Below are 17,525 nucleotides of genomic sequence, written 5' to 3'. Positions count from 1 at the left end.
CGAGGCCTGGTTGTCAGGTGAGGTGGGCCACGCTGGACCAAAGCTTGTCGTGTTGGCGCCGTGCATCCTATCTTGCCAAAGACAGACCAAGAGTCCTGGCTGTCAACATCTGCTCCAGAGACCGAACCATCTGGCCGTGGCACTGAGGGAACGCTAGGTTCCCCGTGTCTGAGCAGCTGCGAAACCCCAGACAAGAGCCTGAGTGCGGCCTGTAGAAATGGAGAACACGGCCAAGACACAGCCAGAACCATTGTAGCCACATTTGTCTCAATAAGTCAGCCATGTTTTTTTTTTTGTAGGACTTGTTCAAAGTGGGCTCAACAGCACAACACAACACACCCAAACAAACCTGAATTTTGCTTGCCGACTTCAAGGTACCAGTAGGCTATTCCCAATCAGCCACATCATTTGGGATACGCAACTTTCTATAGTATACAAGTCAGCTAATGCTTGCATGCTAAAGAGCTACAATCGAAAATGTGTTGATCAACGCGTATGTGGTGGAATTTTTAAAAGGTTTTTAACAGTAACGTGGCTTGATGGATGTAAGCACTGATGGAAGGTAACAAAGTACATATACTTCGTTACTGTACTTAAGTAAACTTTGCCTGTACTTTGTACTTTTAGAAGTATTTAATTTACTGGCAATGTGTTGCTTTTACTCCACACATTTGAAACACATATATTGTACTTTCTAAACAGTACATTTAAAAAAAAAAGGTCTCGTTACTTGATATACACACTTTTTAGAATCTTTACATTAATGATGTAAACAATGACCAATCAGCCGCATAAATGACCAATCAATCAGCCGGGCTCCCCCTAGTATTTCAAAATGCGCATGTAAGTCACACGACAGTAGAACAGATATTCATATACAAAGACATAGAGATTTACAATATTGTTTTTCTTTTTAGTTTGTTCGGGAAAATTCACAAAGCCATTTTTTTTTCATTTCACTCCAAGTTTTTAAAGTGTTCAAAATTGATATTCATTGTGTAGATGTAACAACTATCTGGAATGTCTGATTATTTGTATATACACTGTAGCGCTCCCACTTTTCATATTGAAAAAAAAGTGAAACGTCTTCATGCTATACATATTATTTAAGACAAATATTAATGATGTACACATATTTACTTAAATCTTAACACGTAGCCCTTTCCTTTAAGGTCTCACGCAGTCATATTAGCAGCGGCCCAGACGTTAACTTAAAGTCTAATTTGTACATGATCACGCGGAAGACCGGGTTTCGATTACCTGACGGGGGAGATCGGAAGGATTTTTCTTTGTAAAAATTGGATACGAGAACTCAATTTGTTTTAGTCACTATTCTTTCAGTACCCTTCGACGTGCCTGTCAAAAATAGATTACATTTGTAATTGTAATCCATTCCTCGTTAGTATAGTAGATCAGTATCTCCGCCTGTCACGTAGGAGACCGGGCTTCAATTCCCCGACAGGGAGATCTGAAGGTTTTTCTGTAAAAAGTGGATTTGACAACTCAATCTGTTTGTCACAATTTTTTCAGTACCCTTTTACGTCCCTGTCAAAAAACCATTACATCTGTGGAGTTCCTCATTATTTTAGTGGACCAGTATCTTTGCCTGTCACGCGGAAGACCAGGGTTCGATTCCCCGACGGGGAGATCTGAAAGTTTTTCTGTAAAATTTGGATATGTCAACTCGATCTGTTTTAGTCACAATTCTTTCAGTACCCTTCGACATGCCTGTCAAAAAAACATTACATCTGTGGGGTTCCTCTTTAACCTACACAATGCATTCATCGTTAGTATAGTGGACCAGTATCTCCACCTATCATGCGGAAGACTGGGTTTCGATTCTCTGATGGGGGAGATCAGTAGGTTTTTTTTTTTTTTTCAGTATCGCGGAAGACCAGGGTTCGGTTCCCCGACGGGGACATCTGAAGGGTTTTCTGTAAAAAGTGGATATGACAACTCAATCTGTTTTAGTCACAAATCTTTCAGTACCCTTTCACGTGCCTGTCAAAAATAGATTACATCTGTAGAGCTCCTGATAAACCTGCATCATCAACTCCTCGTTAGTATAGTGGACCAGTATCTCCGCCTGTCACGCGGAAGACCGGGGTTCGATTCCCCGACGGGGAGATCTGAAGGTTTTTCTGTAAAAAGTGGATGTGACAACTCAATCTGTAAAAATTCTTTCAATACCTTTTGACGTGCCTGTCAAAAAACCATTACACCTGTGGAGTTCCTCATTAACCTACACAACTCATTCCTAGTTAGTATAGTGGACCAGTATCTCTGCCTGTCACGCGGAAGACCGGTGTTCTATTCCCCGACGGGGAGATCTGAAAGTAATTTTTTTTTTTGTAAAATTTGGATATGACAACGCGATCTGTTTTAGTCACTATTCTTTCAGTACCCTTTGACGTGCCTGTCAAAATAGATTACATCTGTAGAGCTCCTGATAAACCTGTACAATCCATTCCTCGTTAGTATAGTGGACCAGTATCTCCGCCTGTCACGCGGAAGACCGGGGTTCGATTCCCCGACGGGGAAATCGCAAGGTTTTTTTTTTTGTAAAAATTGGATATGACAACTCGATCTGTTTTAGTCACAAATCTTTCAGTACCCTTCAACGTGCCTGTCAAAAATAGATTACATCTGTAGAGCTCCTGATACGCCTGCTTAATCCATTCCTCGTTAGTATAGTGGACCAGTATCTCCGCCTGTCACGCGGAAGACCGGGGTTCGATTCCCCGACGAGGAGATCTGAAGGTTTTTCTGTAAAAAGTGGATGTGACAACTCGATCTGTTTGTCACAATTCTTTCAGTACCCTTTGATGCCTGTCAAAAAACCATTACATCTGTGGAGTTCCTCGTTATTATAGTGGACCAGTATCTCTGCCTGTCACGCGGAAGACCAGGGTTCGATTCCCCGGCGGGGAGATTAGAAGTTTTTTTTGTAAAATTTGAATATGACAACTCGATCTGTTTTAGTCACAATTCTTTCAGTACCCTTTGATGCCTGTCAAAAAACCATTACATCTGTGGAGTTCCTCGTTATTATAGTGGACCAGTATCTCCGCCTCTCACGCGGAAGACCGGGGTTCGATTCCCCGACGGGCAGATCAGAAGGGTTTTTTTTTTGTAAAAATTGGATATGAGAACTCAATTTGTTTTCGTCATTATTCTTTCAGTACCCTTTGACATGCCTGTCAAAAATACATTACATCCCTAGAGCTCCTGAAAACCTGCATAATCCATTCCTCGTTAATATATTGGACCAGTATCTCCACTTATCACGCGGAAGACCGGGGTTCGATTCCCCAACGGGGAGATCAGAAGGGTTTTCTGTAAAAATTGGATATGAGAACTCAAGTTTTTTTTTAGTCACTATTCTTTCAGTACCCTTTAACGTGCCTGTCAAAAAACCATTACATCCATAGAGCCCCAGATAAACCTACATAACACATTCCTCGTTAGTATAGTGGACCAGTATCTCCGCCTGTCACGCGGAAGACCGGGGTTCAATTCCCCGACGGGGAGATCAAGGTTTTTCTGTAAAAAAATTGGATATGTTAACTCGATCTGTTTTAGTCACAATTCTTTCAGTACCATTCGACATGCCTGTCAAAAAAACATTACATCCACGGCGCTCCTGATAAACCTACACAATGCATTATTCGTTAGTTTAGGATACCAGTATCTCTGCCTGTCACACAGAAGACTGGGGTTCGATTCCCCGACGGGGAGATCGGAAGTGTTTTCTGTCAAAGTTGGGTATCAAAACTTGATACGTTTTAGTCACTAGTCTTTCAGTGCCGTCTACCGTCCATATGAAAATGAAAAATTGTATATGTAATATTATTGTACTTGATGAAGCATCCAAAAAAAACTTCCACATTGGATTAAGACCTTTAATTCCATCGGTTTGAAGAAACAATTAAAAACAGTGTACAAAGTTTATATTATTTGTTTACTAAAGCTGGTGTCCTCAGTCTTGCGGATATGGTAGGGCAGGTACAAAAGTTGCAATAAAAAACAAAAAATATAAAACAAAATTTCCCTATTTTTCAGAAGGTGACAGCAAAAGGGGGTGTGTGCATAGGAATAGGCAACAATCATAGTTAACAAAAAGATGTTTTTTGAAGTGAAAACATAAAAACCGTTACATTCAATAAGGCATAATGCACTTTTGAAAATTGATTATCTGTCATCGTAACCACATTGAAAACCTCGAATCACACTTTGAATACATGTGTTGGATCTCAAAGATTGCAGTTTAGCTTCAGCCACATTTTTAATTCTTCCACAACATTTGAATATTACATAACCTAATTTAGTCTTTTCCAACCACAAAAACAAAATCCAGATACAATCATCGTGGGGCAGCAAGGTGCATTTCATTGGCACATTAAAAGTTGATAATATTTAAATGCTGGTCTCATAAATAAGAAGTAGGGGACGGGACACAAATTCCCATAAGATGAAAATGAAAGACTTACTCTTGCGTGTGTTTTTCCCCTGAAGCCCACTTTGTGTTATTACAGAAATGTATCGTGTTAGTGACCTCACTGAGGCTGCAGAGGAAGCACTGGATGCCAAACACCCAATACTCTACTAGAACAAAAACTCTACAGGAAAGAAGAGGTTTTGATGGGTCAGCGAGGGCCCGACTGATCCGGACCAGAGAGGAACCCGGAGGTGTTCGCTGGGCAGCATTGGGATTTGAGAAAAGGAAGGCAACAAGAACAAGACATTTGTATTTTATCTTACCAGGAAACACCTCTGTGTGGAAACACTTGGGACAAAGAAGCGGACTTTAACTCACTTAGTGCCAAAAGACGAATTTGCATCTTTTATAATCCAAACGCTCAGTGCCAAAGACGTGCTTTTGTGTCATGCATGTTTTTTTTTTGTTTTTTTTTCTTCACACAAGAAGGTGTAGGTGTATCTGATGTTGCCAGACTGACATTTACAAAATGGGAAGAATTGCAATCAAGTACAGCTGCCAACATGCCAACAGCGCACCTACAAAAATTAAAGCATTTTTTACACTTGAAGAGAAAATGTACATGTATTGATTGTGCAGTTTTGTTCCACTCTAAGCTAATTTACTTAGATTTTTCACATTTTGGAAAACTTTCAGGAAACATTTTACTACTAATAACTGAATAATTCAAAAGATAATCTTTTTCCCCCCTGATGAAGGAAGAGTGTGTTCTTTTATTTTGTAATTCAGTCCATAGCTAATCACAAAAGACATTTCGTGGGTTTTGAAAAGTCTGGCAAAATTCTGTAAGGTTGGCAGGTTGGCACTCTAATGGTTGTCTTTGGAAAAATGCTGGCAATGAATGAGTTAACAGTCCACAAAAATTTACATATCTTTGCATTTCATCAGACCTTTACTCACGTACTTCATCAAATTCAATGCAAAGAAATAACCCCTTTATTTTATACGTTGCATTAAGTTATGCAGCCCCTCAAAAATATTGTCGGTTTGGTTTTAATTTGCAGAGGAGCAAGGCGGACACCAGATTCCAAACAGAACTTTGGTCAACTGTATTTGTAATGTTTACCTGAAATGGTTGATTTCATTAATTCATTAATAATAATAATAAGAAAAGTTCTTTTAGAAACATAAATCAATGGCCCATTTTGTTTTTTTCTTTAACAACAGAGGTGCTGGTGTGTGTATATTTGCTTGCTTAACAGCAAAGAAAGACTAGTGTTAACTGTCAACTGAGGGTGGGGAAAAAAGGGGTGGGCAGACCTTTGTGTTGTCTTGAAGTCACTTCTTCCTTAAGAACGCAACTTGGGAGATAATGCGGTGAGTGTACGAACAATCGGCGGGCCCCAGTCTTTTTGGAGGATGCAGTTGGTTTATAGGGAAGGGATTAAGGGGGATGATTGAGGAATGTGCATGTGTCGGTCAGGCCACCCCACTGGCGGAGTAGGAGAACTGGGGAAAGTGGGGTCTCCGCTCACTGTCAAAAGACTCCATGCTGTCATCTGCACACACACACACACACACACACACACACACACACACACACACACACACACACACACACACACACACACACACAAAAAAGACACAAACCTTAAATTTGGGTGACAAACAATGTTATCTGACCGAACCAGGAATGTAACAATATACAACTGTTAAGAAGGACAAAAGGACTCTCATTCCCATCAATGCATTAAGAATGCAGCATCACTACAATTACTTGTCCAAGTGGAATAAATAAGTACATATGCAAAAATGTAGATTTGAGATTGCCTAATCAGATCTAGTCGACTGAATATGAGGTACTAATGTTTACCACAATGTTCCATTATACTTGTGGTGCCATGACTTGAATTTGTAGGAGCGTGTAATACAGTATGAAAAAATGTTCAGGTAATGTCTTGAATTAGTTGCGTTGGACGTATCTCTATCCTTTCTGAGACGCAAAATACTGTACTAAATTTTCACACATTGCAAGTCGTCTCTTTACTGTCTTCGCTTTCAACAGTAAATTATTTCCATATGACAGACATTATCATTGTTACATGTTAATAGCTTCCCGTGACACTTACCACGTTTCATTCCCCACTGGCTGTTTACCCCTGCTTCTGGCTATGTTGTGATATTACATGTCATAAATCATGTTTCCTCTTTTGACAATGTCTGTATACCTCTTATTTGGAAATCCTCTATATGTACACGTCAGAACATATTGTTATCATAGTTAATAAAATGCGGTAAGAAATAAGTACAGAGAATATTGACATGAAAGGCACTTTTAGGGGAAAAAATTGATTTAAAAAAAAAATCTTAAGTGCAGGTCTGAGTATTTGTCACCGTGTTGCATAATGACATATTGTTATGCTGTTGAGCAAGCTAGTTCAATGCTCTTGGTAATGTATATTTGAAATACTAACGGTGGTAACCCAAAGAAACTCTGCAGGCTCTCCAGCAGAGGGCAGGCTGATCTCAAGGGAGAGGTTTTACACAGGCGCAAGAGATTATTAATGCAAGATTTTGAGTGGAGAGATGGAAGAAAGTCATGTCTCAATTCCGGAACAATAGGAAATTGCATTTACAAAAAAAAAAAATCCACAGAGAATTAAGGGGGGGGTCAAACAAAATGATGAATTACCTAGTTCACAGAAGAATATTTGTCATTACCTTGTCCAGGCGGCGTAATGGTGATGGTTTGTGCAGTGAACTCCTCATCAAAATATCGCGTGTCCGTCTCTGAGGTAACTTGGGGCTTGAATGGCGGGACCAACTGTTTCAAACAAACGGTCAAGAGTAGAAACATTGCGGTTTGGATGCTAACTTGAAAGAAAAAAAAGACATGTTCCAGGTATGCTCCATGAATCCAGGTACTCATTTATATATTTTCAAATGTTTACTGAAAGGAAGTTCTAAAAGTGGCTGATACGCAATGATTAAAGTACAAAAGTAATCAATTTAGGTAATTAAGTGCAATAAGTTGATATCTTTAGGGAAGTTAAATTCTAAAATGATATGCTTTATTTGTTTGTATAAGCATGAAATTAATTGAATATATTAGGTACTGAAATGCTAAAGTACTTGATAACTGAGGTACTTAAATAATCGATTACTCAAACACTATTACCAAATGTATTTTTTGGAATCTCCTTTAGCCAAAGCCTTGAATTTTTTTTAGCCAAAGACTTGAATGAGAATATCCTGATTCTTAAAAAAAAAAAAAACAAACAAACCTGAAAATACATCTTTGGGGTTAAATGTTATAAGTGGCTATGAAACTTACTTTTTTCTCGTAAACGTCTTGCCATTCAATCCCAGCAAAGAACTTGTGCTGCATGATTTCCTTGGCATCATCGGGACCACCACCTAGCCTGGATGCATAACAGTAATCATCACACAGTGGATTAAAAAAAAAAAAAAGGTCTACACACACCTGTTCAAAATGTCATGTTTCTGTAATGGTTAAAAGAAAAACAAAACTAGTTTCGCACCCTCTTAACTGGGATGCGGCCAATGTTCACAATTAGCCAATCACTTTTATCCTAATTGAAGTTAAAGACTCCATGCACATCAGCTTTTAAACATGTTGTCCTTTCTTGTGGTTTAATCAATAAACATGTTGTGATTCAAGTTTACCATGCTGTGGAATGCCTCACCTCTGCATAGGGTCCTTCTTGAGGAGTCCAGAGAGCAGGGAACGTGCCTCTGGGCCCAGTGTCCGTGGGAAGCGGATGTCTTCCATGAGGATGAGCTCAAACAGCTTCTCGTGGTCCTGGTTGTAGAATGGCAGCCTGCCACACATCATCTCGTACATCACCACGCCAAGGCCCCACCAGTCTACAGCACGGCCATAGTCGTTGTCCTCAAGAACCTTGGAGATTGACAGTGAAGTTGTACATGAGCAGACAGGTCCTATACAACAATCAGCCTTTAGCAACGATAATGCTAAGAGATTTGCTCACATATTCACCTTTTTTTTTTGCAAAACCCCCCCACCTACATTCACCACAGTGACAATAAGATCGTTAGTAAAATTATGTAAGTATACCTACAATTCTATCATTTTCACATTAATCATAAAATGTTGACAGAAATTTAAAAACGTTATCACTCCAGCACAGACTTAAGATTTTGACAATGAGAGTTTTGACAATGAGAGCGCCACTGCACCACCTGGTTCCGTAGATGTGCAATTACACTTCAAACGGCAAGCACAAAGCCTGTTCCCAAGGGGCATCGAGGCCCCCCCCAGGGGGGCCTGCCCCACACTATTTGGAAAGGACTGACTTACAGTACCATAAGATTTAAAATTGCAATGGAATAGAATTGCGGCACACCCTGTTGAGAAGCATCGCTATGTGCCACCCCTCTGAAGACGCCTAATAAGATAAACAAAATATTTGCCTTTTACTGGCTTGCCAAATGATGTGGCCGATGAGTGCAAAAATCCAAGAGCAACTGTTAATCCTTAATGCGCTACCAAAATCACCTGCTCTCCCCACTGACCTGTGGTTTGGAAGCAGTGCTTGGGCTAACCCTGACTCCCATCTCATATTAGGAGGGAGGATAGTGTTTCCCCTGGAGCTCTGCATATTTAATCACCCTAGGGCCCTTCCGCACATACACATCAACATGCTGCTGAGGTGTGCGGTGTGCTAAAATAAACAAATATGAGGCAACAAACATAGATCGTGCACACAAACTATTAAATGTGACTAGTAACAAAAAAAAAAGGGGGGGTGACTATTTTCTCTCATAGGAAACAATTAATGAGGTGGACTCTACTGGCGGTGTGCTCACTGAAGAGTGCAACCTGTTGCATGAATAATGTGCTGCTGAGCACAGTTGTTCGAAGGCCCCTGGGGACTTGTACTGGATTCTACCTCTCCAGACGGATGTTGAAGGTGAAACGAAGACAAAGAGAACAGTCTGTCCTCTTAAAGCACGATGGTGGGTAATTCACACCCGAGAATAGCAACTTCAGTTAAAGGATGTGGGTGGCTTAATAGAATTAGATATGGACACACACAACAGTGCGCCGGCCAGGAGTGTCCTGGAAAACAGATGATCGCATGTGTCCCTAAAAGGAACAAGACTGCCGCGTGCGTGCACACATGTGTCCGCGAGCAGCGTCGAGGACAAGCGGGCGAGCAGGGGGGAGTAACGTGAAGCCCGAGCGGGGTTTGGATTACTAGGCCGTCTCTATTTCCAGCTTTGCTGTCGTGTGATTCATACCGTGCGACAGCTGGGCCCGCAGCTGCCCCATATATGTAGAAGAGTGCCACAGCTGTGAAGCTGCCAGGAGCGCAGGAGCCAAACTCATCCCTCATATACGTAACCAGGACTGCATGCTTTTGGGCCCCTGACTCAGACTAACACCACCAAGGAGCAGTGGAAACCAAGGACAGAAAAGAGCGTTGATGCAAGACCACAAATATTTTCATCTCACTTTTAACGCTATGTCCATACAAGTACTACATTATTTAACAGAGGTGGGGTAGTCAAGTCTGACTTAAGTTCACAATTTAAGGACTTGGGACTTGCTAGGCTAAAAATTAAATGCACACACCTGGCAACTGACCCTCATACAAATATAAAATTGCTGCAACAGAAAAAATCCTGACGTTCTTAGTGGATAAAAACCTTTTGAGGTGTCACACACACTATTTGTACTCTAAGGGGAATAAGTTGACTCACTATTGTAGCTAATATTTTCTTTCAGTCTTTGATCTTGTCCCAAACGTAGTTTGGGGCTGTAAGTAATACCACCTACTCCTGTGATCAAAAGAAGAAAATAAAAAAAATCAACTACGCAAGGAAATTCGAAAAAGATTATTACCGGCTGATTATCAGCTCCGATATTTGATATTTTGACAAATATCACCATCGACCTTTAGAAAATCTCTGACAGTAATAAATTAATTTAAAACTGTTAACTTTAGAGAAGTATTTATAATTTTTTAGGTTAGCTGTATCAGAGAATGTGACCAAGGAACACTTAACACTTTTTGGTTTTGTTTGGAATTTGTTTGAAGACAAAGACAAGTGAAATATTGACATTTTGGGGAACTTTTTTTTTTTAAAACAGTAAATAAACTACTAGTAAATAACTACAAGCTAGTTGCTTGTTATCATTAACCTTTTTAGGACATGTTGATGACCATAGGAGCTCCCTGAAATTTTTGTGAGAATTTTTCAACAAAGATGTATCCAATTTATTAAAAAAAAAAGTTAAACTAACACATGCTTAGACATTATAAAGCAAAGAAAGTTCGAGCTAGTTCTACTATGGATGTCACACTATAGACATATCTAATAAAACTGACCAAGTGAATTTGTCCCTCAAGTTTTTTGGTCAGAAGCACCTTCCCTTCATCCTATCAGCATGGAATATTCCCATGGATTTCAGCATTCCTGTGCAGCTCACACAACAAGGTCATTGTTTACCGCAGAACAACCTGTAACACTGCCCGGGCCGCACTCCACAGAGACCCTCGCCAGTGGCCCCGTTGCCATGGAAACAGCCCCTGATGTCTCCGTGCTCTCGGCTGGAGCTGTCATACGCTGGGCTTCTCAGCGGAGGTGATGAGCTCGGCAGGAACAGCTGATTATTTTTTTTTTCCTTTTTTCATAAACCTTCGACAAGTTGGTGTAAAGGAACTAAATATTCGCAAACTAGGGTGGCGCAAGCATTTTACAACCACTTTGGTTTAAGGTGGTTAGTTTTCGCAACAAGGAGTGAGCAAAATGACTGGTTCCTCTCGGGTCAAGCTGCGGCTCCCCTGATGCCGCACAACAGCTGTAGCCATTGCTGTCTTTTTCCAGGGGTAGGAGCTCACATTTCCTTGGGGGGCCAATAACACCTTCCGTCTTTACAAACCCCCCCAGCAAGAAAATTCCAAATGGGAGCTAAAAACAACGATAAGGCAACTGCGTCAACATGCACATGCTTCTCCTGGAGATACATTTTTACACCACCGGTCAAATGCTTATGTTCTTCCGCTCACATAAACGCTACCCACAGTCACAATGCACTATTGAGTTACACAGGCCTCACTGTGTGACTTGTCATACCTGCACGCAATAGGGAGTAGCCACACCTCTCCCAAAACAGCAAATAACGACAGAAGGCTGCTCTGCCCAGTGAGCATACCACACTCATTAAAGGACAGACTTTAGATGGAGATTAGAAAGGCATTTCAGAACAGCTGCCCTTTCTTCCAAGGGCTTCTTAACAACTGATGTCCAGCGACACACGCTGCAAATTTGTTATGGATCTACTCTGGTCGCACATGACCGGGTGGCAAAGCTTTGGCTTCTTCAAAAATGTACAGTTATATAGGACCCATTACAGACAGGCTGATTCTTTAGAACTCAGAACTCAACCTGAATAAGAATTAAATGCTCTACATAGAATTTGTGTTTAAAAACAAACAAAAAACATTATTGCAATAGGGAAACAATTAGGTTACCTCAGGAGCAAGGTACTCCGGTGTTCCACAGAAAGTCTTCATGGTGGCACCATCTTTGATCCCCTCCTTACAGAGGCCAAAATCTGTTATCTTGATGTGTCCATCTTTATCCAGCATCAGATTTTCCAACTGTAGGGAATATGACAAAAAGTCATACGCTTCTGTTGATATCTACTGCATCAATGTTAAATAAACATTCACATAATCTTCTTTGCTACTTTCAGGATTTACAATGAGATGAAAAAAAAAAACAACGTCTGATTTCACAAACACAAATGTAAAACTTTGGCACTGACTCATTTCACAACTATTTTGACCATTCTGGTTTTGCATTCAGCATTATGAGTTCAACTGCATTCTTGATGGATACAAGTGTATGGTCAAATGTCAAACTAATGAACATTCTTCAGCTGCTGAAGTGAGACAACATGGCCTTTCAGTATCCCCCACGTGCTAGCGCCTTCTCTTTTTCTTCATTTAAGTCAGGCCGCTGTAGCTCACACGTGTCCAGCCGTGCCGGGCGAGTCAGCACATCTTCCAATCCTGCTACACTGGCATTTTCAATAGCAGCTTAGCAGACTGAGATACCGCCTCATAAACCCAAGGGAAACAGTCAGGCAATTGGGGGTGAGAGTGCTATGCTGACCAGGCTGGTCTATCAGCTGGGAGTGGAATAGCTACAGATGCTTGCTGCAAAACACTTAGAGCTCTACAAACACATCTCCAATATCAATCTGTAATCAGTTCCTTCCTAAAATAGACCCATAAAAAAAGACTGGAGAGACAAGGATGGGAGAGGATAAGAACAGTACGCTCTATCATCACCATCTACCTTTAGATCTCGGTAGACGACGTTCCTTTCGGCATGCAGGTAGTCAAGTGCAGACACAATCTCTGCACCATAGAACCGAGCACGCTCCTCTGAGAATACCCGATCCCGTGAAAGGTGGAAGAAAAGCTGAGGGAAAAAAAAAAAGAAAAAGAAAATGGGACCAAAGAGAAAGGGTGTGTGTTATTCCAGGGTAAAATGATAACTGACCAAATTATTCATACTTATAATGGCCAAAATTAGCATTAAAAAGTTTACCTCACCACCGTTGGCATATTCCATGACAAAGCAAAGGCGATCATGTGTTTGGAAAGAGTATTTCAGTCCCTGTAGAGGGAAGACAAGTAACAATTCAAACAGTGTTGTTACATTTCTATGTTTGTTACAAATTTCACCAAGGCTGTGTTTTTTGTGCGGCCCACAGCCATTATTTTTGAAAGTTCCTTTTAGTACACCTGGCCTTGGTCTTATAAAATTCATTCACTCGTAATAAAAAGGCCAAGCTAAGCTGGAGGCTTTGGAGGCTTCAAAACATTTCTTTTTCCTGATTGGATGTGGCTAGATTATATATAATTGTTGATCACGAGTCTTAATAAAGTATAAGAAGTTTAGTTTAGTCATATATAGGAAGTTTAGTTTACTTATATATAGGGGTTCCTTACTGTCAAGAAGGGGTGCTTTGAATTCTGGAGGACTCTGTTTTCTGTGAGTGTGTGCGCCACTTCATCCTGGAAAAAGAATCCACAAAGAGCATTTGTGCAACTCCCACAAGGGTTTGGTATCAAGTCATCGCTCCAATGTCCCCCCCAAAGTCTTTTCTCTGCTATGGCTCACTGTTTTGCAATCTTGCAGGTAACTACTCACTTTTGCTACGATCACCTCCTTTTTGAGGATCTTCATGGCGTAGTAGCGTCCCGTGGCCTTCTCTTTTACCAGGATAACTTTGCCAAAAGTGCCTTTTCCCAGGAGTTTGAGGTATTCAAAGTCATGCATAGTCTGGAGGGCCAGAGAGCAGAGTGGCATCTGATTACAAACAAACTCATACTCAAACTAGACAGGACATACAATCCCACTTGCAACAAAGTGGCATTCAAGGCACTATTTCAGCCACTGTGCAGTTCCCACTCTAATGGTTCAAGCCTATATGCGGTTGTGTCTCAGTTAACCTTTGACCCCTGTGCTAAAGAGAATGTTAGAAATGGTTGCGTGAGAGACATCCAATCCGGTGGCCTTGGACCTTTGGCACACATGAGGGGGCTGGATACCCTGCTGGTCATGCTATCTGGTGCTAAGCCACTCAGGACTGATGTTGGGAGAGTCAAAAAAGTTGACAAGTGATGAAGAAAGGTTAGAGGAAGATGTGCAAGGGGAGAGCAAGGTGGAATAAAGCGTAATGAGTATTTGAAGATGTACAAATCACAGAATGCAACTCATCTCGTGTGATAGATACATTTATTAGCATTTACTATTCCCAGAAACCATCAATTATGCAGAAATTTTGCCAGAATGGCAGAGGCTGTCTTGACTGCACCTAGTTAGTAGATCACCTTCCAAATTTGTTTCCATGAGCAATCAAATTTGCGCGTTTTTGTTCACAAAAACATTTAGAAAAGCTCTTAACCACCATTGGCGGCCATAGACTCCATTTTAACTGTGCTCGCAGTGAATTAGTTATTGTATGAAGCCTGGATGTTAATAGGGAGTTGCATATCTCAGCTTAAAAGTACAAATGAGTCATACCACTTTTTGTCTGGGTTTGGTCAGGTAGACCTCCATATCCATGGGGTCTGGAGAGGAGTCCATCATCTCCTCCTCTTGCTTCTGCAGCCCCTCTGCCACTGCTTGGATGGCTTTTGTCCATTCCTCCCTAAAGGCAGTAGAAAGAACGTATACATTTTTTTTTTTTTTAACCAAACCAGCAGGCGTATCAAGTTTGTACTTTTGTCAACAGGACGGCAATTTCAAGTGCAAGTTCTGCCAGGTGGACTAAGTTTGGGTGCAGGCCTAACTATGATCAAATTAACATAGTGTACTTCAGTGCTTCTAAGTAGAAACAAAAACAAATGGACATGAATATACACAATTTGTCTTTTGCTTCTGTGTGAGCTGAGAATGGCATGCTTCTAACTTGCCTCTCCTCAGGAGTCTCAACGTGGAAGGTGCGCTCGATGACAGTTGTCCACTGCAGGCAGCGGATGATAAATGTATTGGGCTTAGGCCGTTCTGTCTTCATCAGCTGGCATTCTGGCCAGAAAACGGGGCGAGTTAGAAAGGGGAGACAAAGAGAGAAAGGCCAATGCTGGGGAGCAAAGAGAATAGAAAGACCCACGGTTCTAGCCATTTATCTTTATGGCCACCAAAAACTGTTCCGTTTTCTAATTTGGAAAGTAAAAGTACTCAGCAAGAGGAAATCACCTATTGTACTTTAACTTAACGCAATCAATCAATAAAATAGCATACAGTGTAGAATGCAACCAAGAAAAATACAATACAGACAATACAGTGAAGGTCGAATACAATCCCTTGTGGAATGCTGGTCAACCTCAGATTTGTTGGCTTTTCGAAGGAACATTCTTCTACTGACTTATTGTTGCTTAGGTCAGATATTATACTGAGAAGTTGGGAATTTGACATGTACGACTTTCATCAGTAGGGAAACATTTCCAGTCCTTTGATTATCATACGTTACATATGTAAAAGATTAATTAAAAAACTGCTTCAAATATTCATTATATTTTGAAATTAAGAAGCAATTTCGGATTCCGGTGTATTAAGAAAAGCAAATGTCATATGGTTTTAATACAAATGCATATGTGGCTTAAACCTAACACTTGGTCACAAGTTGAATACATTTGCTAAGATTCAAGAGTTTTGTTGTCATATACATGGTAACACTACACAACACATTTTTTATTCAGTTCACTTCCCCAAGCAGACTTACATTCTACACAATAATAAAGTAGGCAATAAAAATCAGTAATAAGGCAATAATAAAACATTTTTATTTGTCACTCAGTATGTGAATGACTGGTTTCACAATGTCTAACTCTACATTTAAATGTGCACAAATGTGTAGGGGGGATTCACCAAGCTTTACCTGTACTGCTTTACACGTGACAATACACCTTGCTATCAACATCAGAAATGTAAACTCATATTATATTTAAAATCCAAGTATAGTAGTGATTAATTGAAAACCAGAAAAGTCGATGTTAATAAGACCTGCTGGCATCTCGCGCCGTGTGAATGTTTTACTTGTATGTTTGTTATATTATTGGGCTGGTGTGTTTCTAATGCCCATTTTAGTTTAATAGTACTTGTTAGCAATTTAGTGTTTTTATAAACATAATTTTAGCTTAATGGACTTTAAGTCACTGCATGGGTATTATGTATTATTCTTTTATGGTAATGTTTAACATCTGTCAGGGGAATGCAGAAAAAGAATAAGCTGTTGGCTAATTCTGGCATTTTTACAGAAATGTTTATTAATACGTACTGTCCCTGATTCATAGATATAAAGAAAGAAAAATAAAAGAAGAAACGAGAGTAGAAGGAACTAGAGTAACACGCTCCACCCCTCTCCATCCCTCTGAACATGGACACGCTGTTCTCTCTCTTGGCGGTTTGCCAAAAAGCCTTTGGTGCATTATCACCACCTTTTGGTCACTGACATTAATGCACCAAAAAGACTGCCAAAGCAGAGTCACCACAAACAGGGACCTGGGATTTTGGGTGCCAGTCTGAACATTCTGCCAGTTTGAACATTGATCAATAACAAGTCACCCCAAGTCGTAGCACTTGCTAAATTATGAAAATAAGTTTAACTTATAGTTAGAAGAATACGGTAATAATTTTGTTCGCCGTGTTAGTGGTGCGATTTTCTAATGTTTCAATAAACTAATAAGTAGTCCATTCAGGGAACACACATTTCCTTCTGATTTTTCAGCATTAACATCTGTTGCCAAATGAAAAATGTAAGCATATGTGTTGGAAGGCGACACAAAATGCCCTCAATCTGATGGATGGAGGACAGCAGAGTGGACCACCACTGAGACCCAACATGACTCTATGAGGGGTGGAATACAATCCAGCTGCCGCACCCTCGTCGGCAGCGACGCGCCACGTGTCCTCTGTGCCGTGGTCTCAGAAAACCAAAGCGACCGCTGATGGCGGCAGCGCCTCAGAGCAGATTAATAGAAGTCAGGCAGCTAATAGCCACAATAACTCAAAAGTGTCTGAGAGGAAACATTTCAACTAACAGTGGGCTGTCTAATTGCAAAATTCAGTCATTGGAAGAGTGAACTGAACACAACAACTTTTTGAAGATGGATTGTCCTGGGTAGCTTTCAGCATTTGTGCATATGTGCACAGCACTTAAGAAGATGATTACAAAGAACACAGGAAACGTATAAATGTCAGGAGCCAATAATGCAAAGAAAAAAAAAATCTCAACAACACTAAGTGCAAATGATTTAATTAATTACCAAATTACCCCTTCCATTCAGCTGTCCATCCATTTTCTCAGTCATTTATCCTCACTAGGGTGGCAGGCGTGCTGAAGCCTTTGTCAGTCGTCTTTGGGCAGTAGGCAGGGTACACCATGAGCTTGTTACCCGCCAATCGCAGATCCCACAAAGATGAACAACCATTCACACTCACAATCACACCGAAGGACCTAGAGTGTTCAGTGCGCCTACTAGGCTTGTTTTTCGAATGTGGGAGGAAACCTGAGTCT

General features: G+C 40.7%; 1 protein-coding gene and 4 non-coding genes across 5 annotated transcripts in view; 4 read left to right on the top strand and 1 right to left on the bottom strand.

Moving 5' to 3' along the window:
• Positions 1-2,054: 2,054 nt before the first annotated feature.
• On the top strand, positions 2,055-2,127 carry trnad-guc (transfer RNA aspartic acid (anticodon GUC)). Its single transcript has one exon. It is a non-coding gene; the product is annotated as a tRNA-Asp (tRNA).
• Positions 2,128-2,468: 341 nt separating this feature from the next.
• Positions 2,469-2,541, top strand: trnad-guc (transfer RNA aspartic acid (anticodon GUC)). Its single transcript has one exon. It is a non-coding gene; the product is annotated as a tRNA-Asp (tRNA).
• A 138-nt stretch (positions 2,542-2,679) lies between these two features.
• Positions 2,680-2,752, top strand: trnad-guc (transfer RNA aspartic acid (anticodon GUC)). Its single transcript has one exon. It is a non-coding gene; the product is annotated as a tRNA-Asp (tRNA).
• Positions 2,753-3,458: 706 nt separating this feature from the next.
• Positions 3,459-3,531, top strand: trnad-guc (transfer RNA aspartic acid (anticodon GUC)). The gene has a single exon. It is a non-coding gene; the product is annotated as a tRNA-Asp (tRNA).
• Positions 3,532-3,888: 357 nt separating this feature from the next.
• The window catches only part of akt1 (AKT serine/threonine kinase 1), a 39,653-nt gene continuing 26,016 nt past the window's right edge, over positions 3,889-17,525 (bottom strand). Inside the window, exons 4-14 of the mRNA XM_088432884.1 lie at positions 14,919-15,034; positions 14,531-14,653; positions 13,655-13,786; positions 13,453-13,518; positions 13,049-13,117; positions 12,794-12,919; positions 11,962-12,090; positions 8,146-8,360; positions 7,773-7,860; positions 7,160-7,262; positions 3,889-5,997 (exon numbers count right to left, since the gene is read on the bottom strand). Coding sequence (XP_088289010.1) covers positions 5,918-5,997; positions 7,160-7,262; positions 7,773-7,860; positions 8,146-8,360; positions 11,962-12,090; positions 12,794-12,919; positions 13,049-13,117; positions 13,453-13,518; positions 13,655-13,786; positions 14,531-14,653; positions 14,919-15,034 — 1,247 coding nt within the window. The 3' untranslated portion in view covers positions 3,889-5,917. The remainder of the gene's footprint in view (positions 5,998-7,159; positions 7,263-7,772; positions 7,861-8,145; positions 8,361-11,961; positions 12,091-12,793; positions 12,920-13,048; positions 13,118-13,452; positions 13,519-13,654; positions 13,787-14,530; positions 14,654-14,918; positions 15,035-17,525) is intronic.

Source organism: Hippichthys cyanospilos, chromosome 14, assembly GCF_059441005.1.
Source record: "Hippichthys cyanospilos isolate Australia breed blue-spotted pipefish chromosome 14, RoL_Hcya_1.0, whole genome shotgun sequence".
NCBI lineage: Eukaryota > Metazoa > Chordata > Actinopteri > Syngnathiformes > Syngnathidae > Hippichthys > Hippichthys cyanospilos.
Note: the sequence above shows the minus strand (reverse complement) of the source record. Positions and strands in the feature narration are given on the sequence as shown.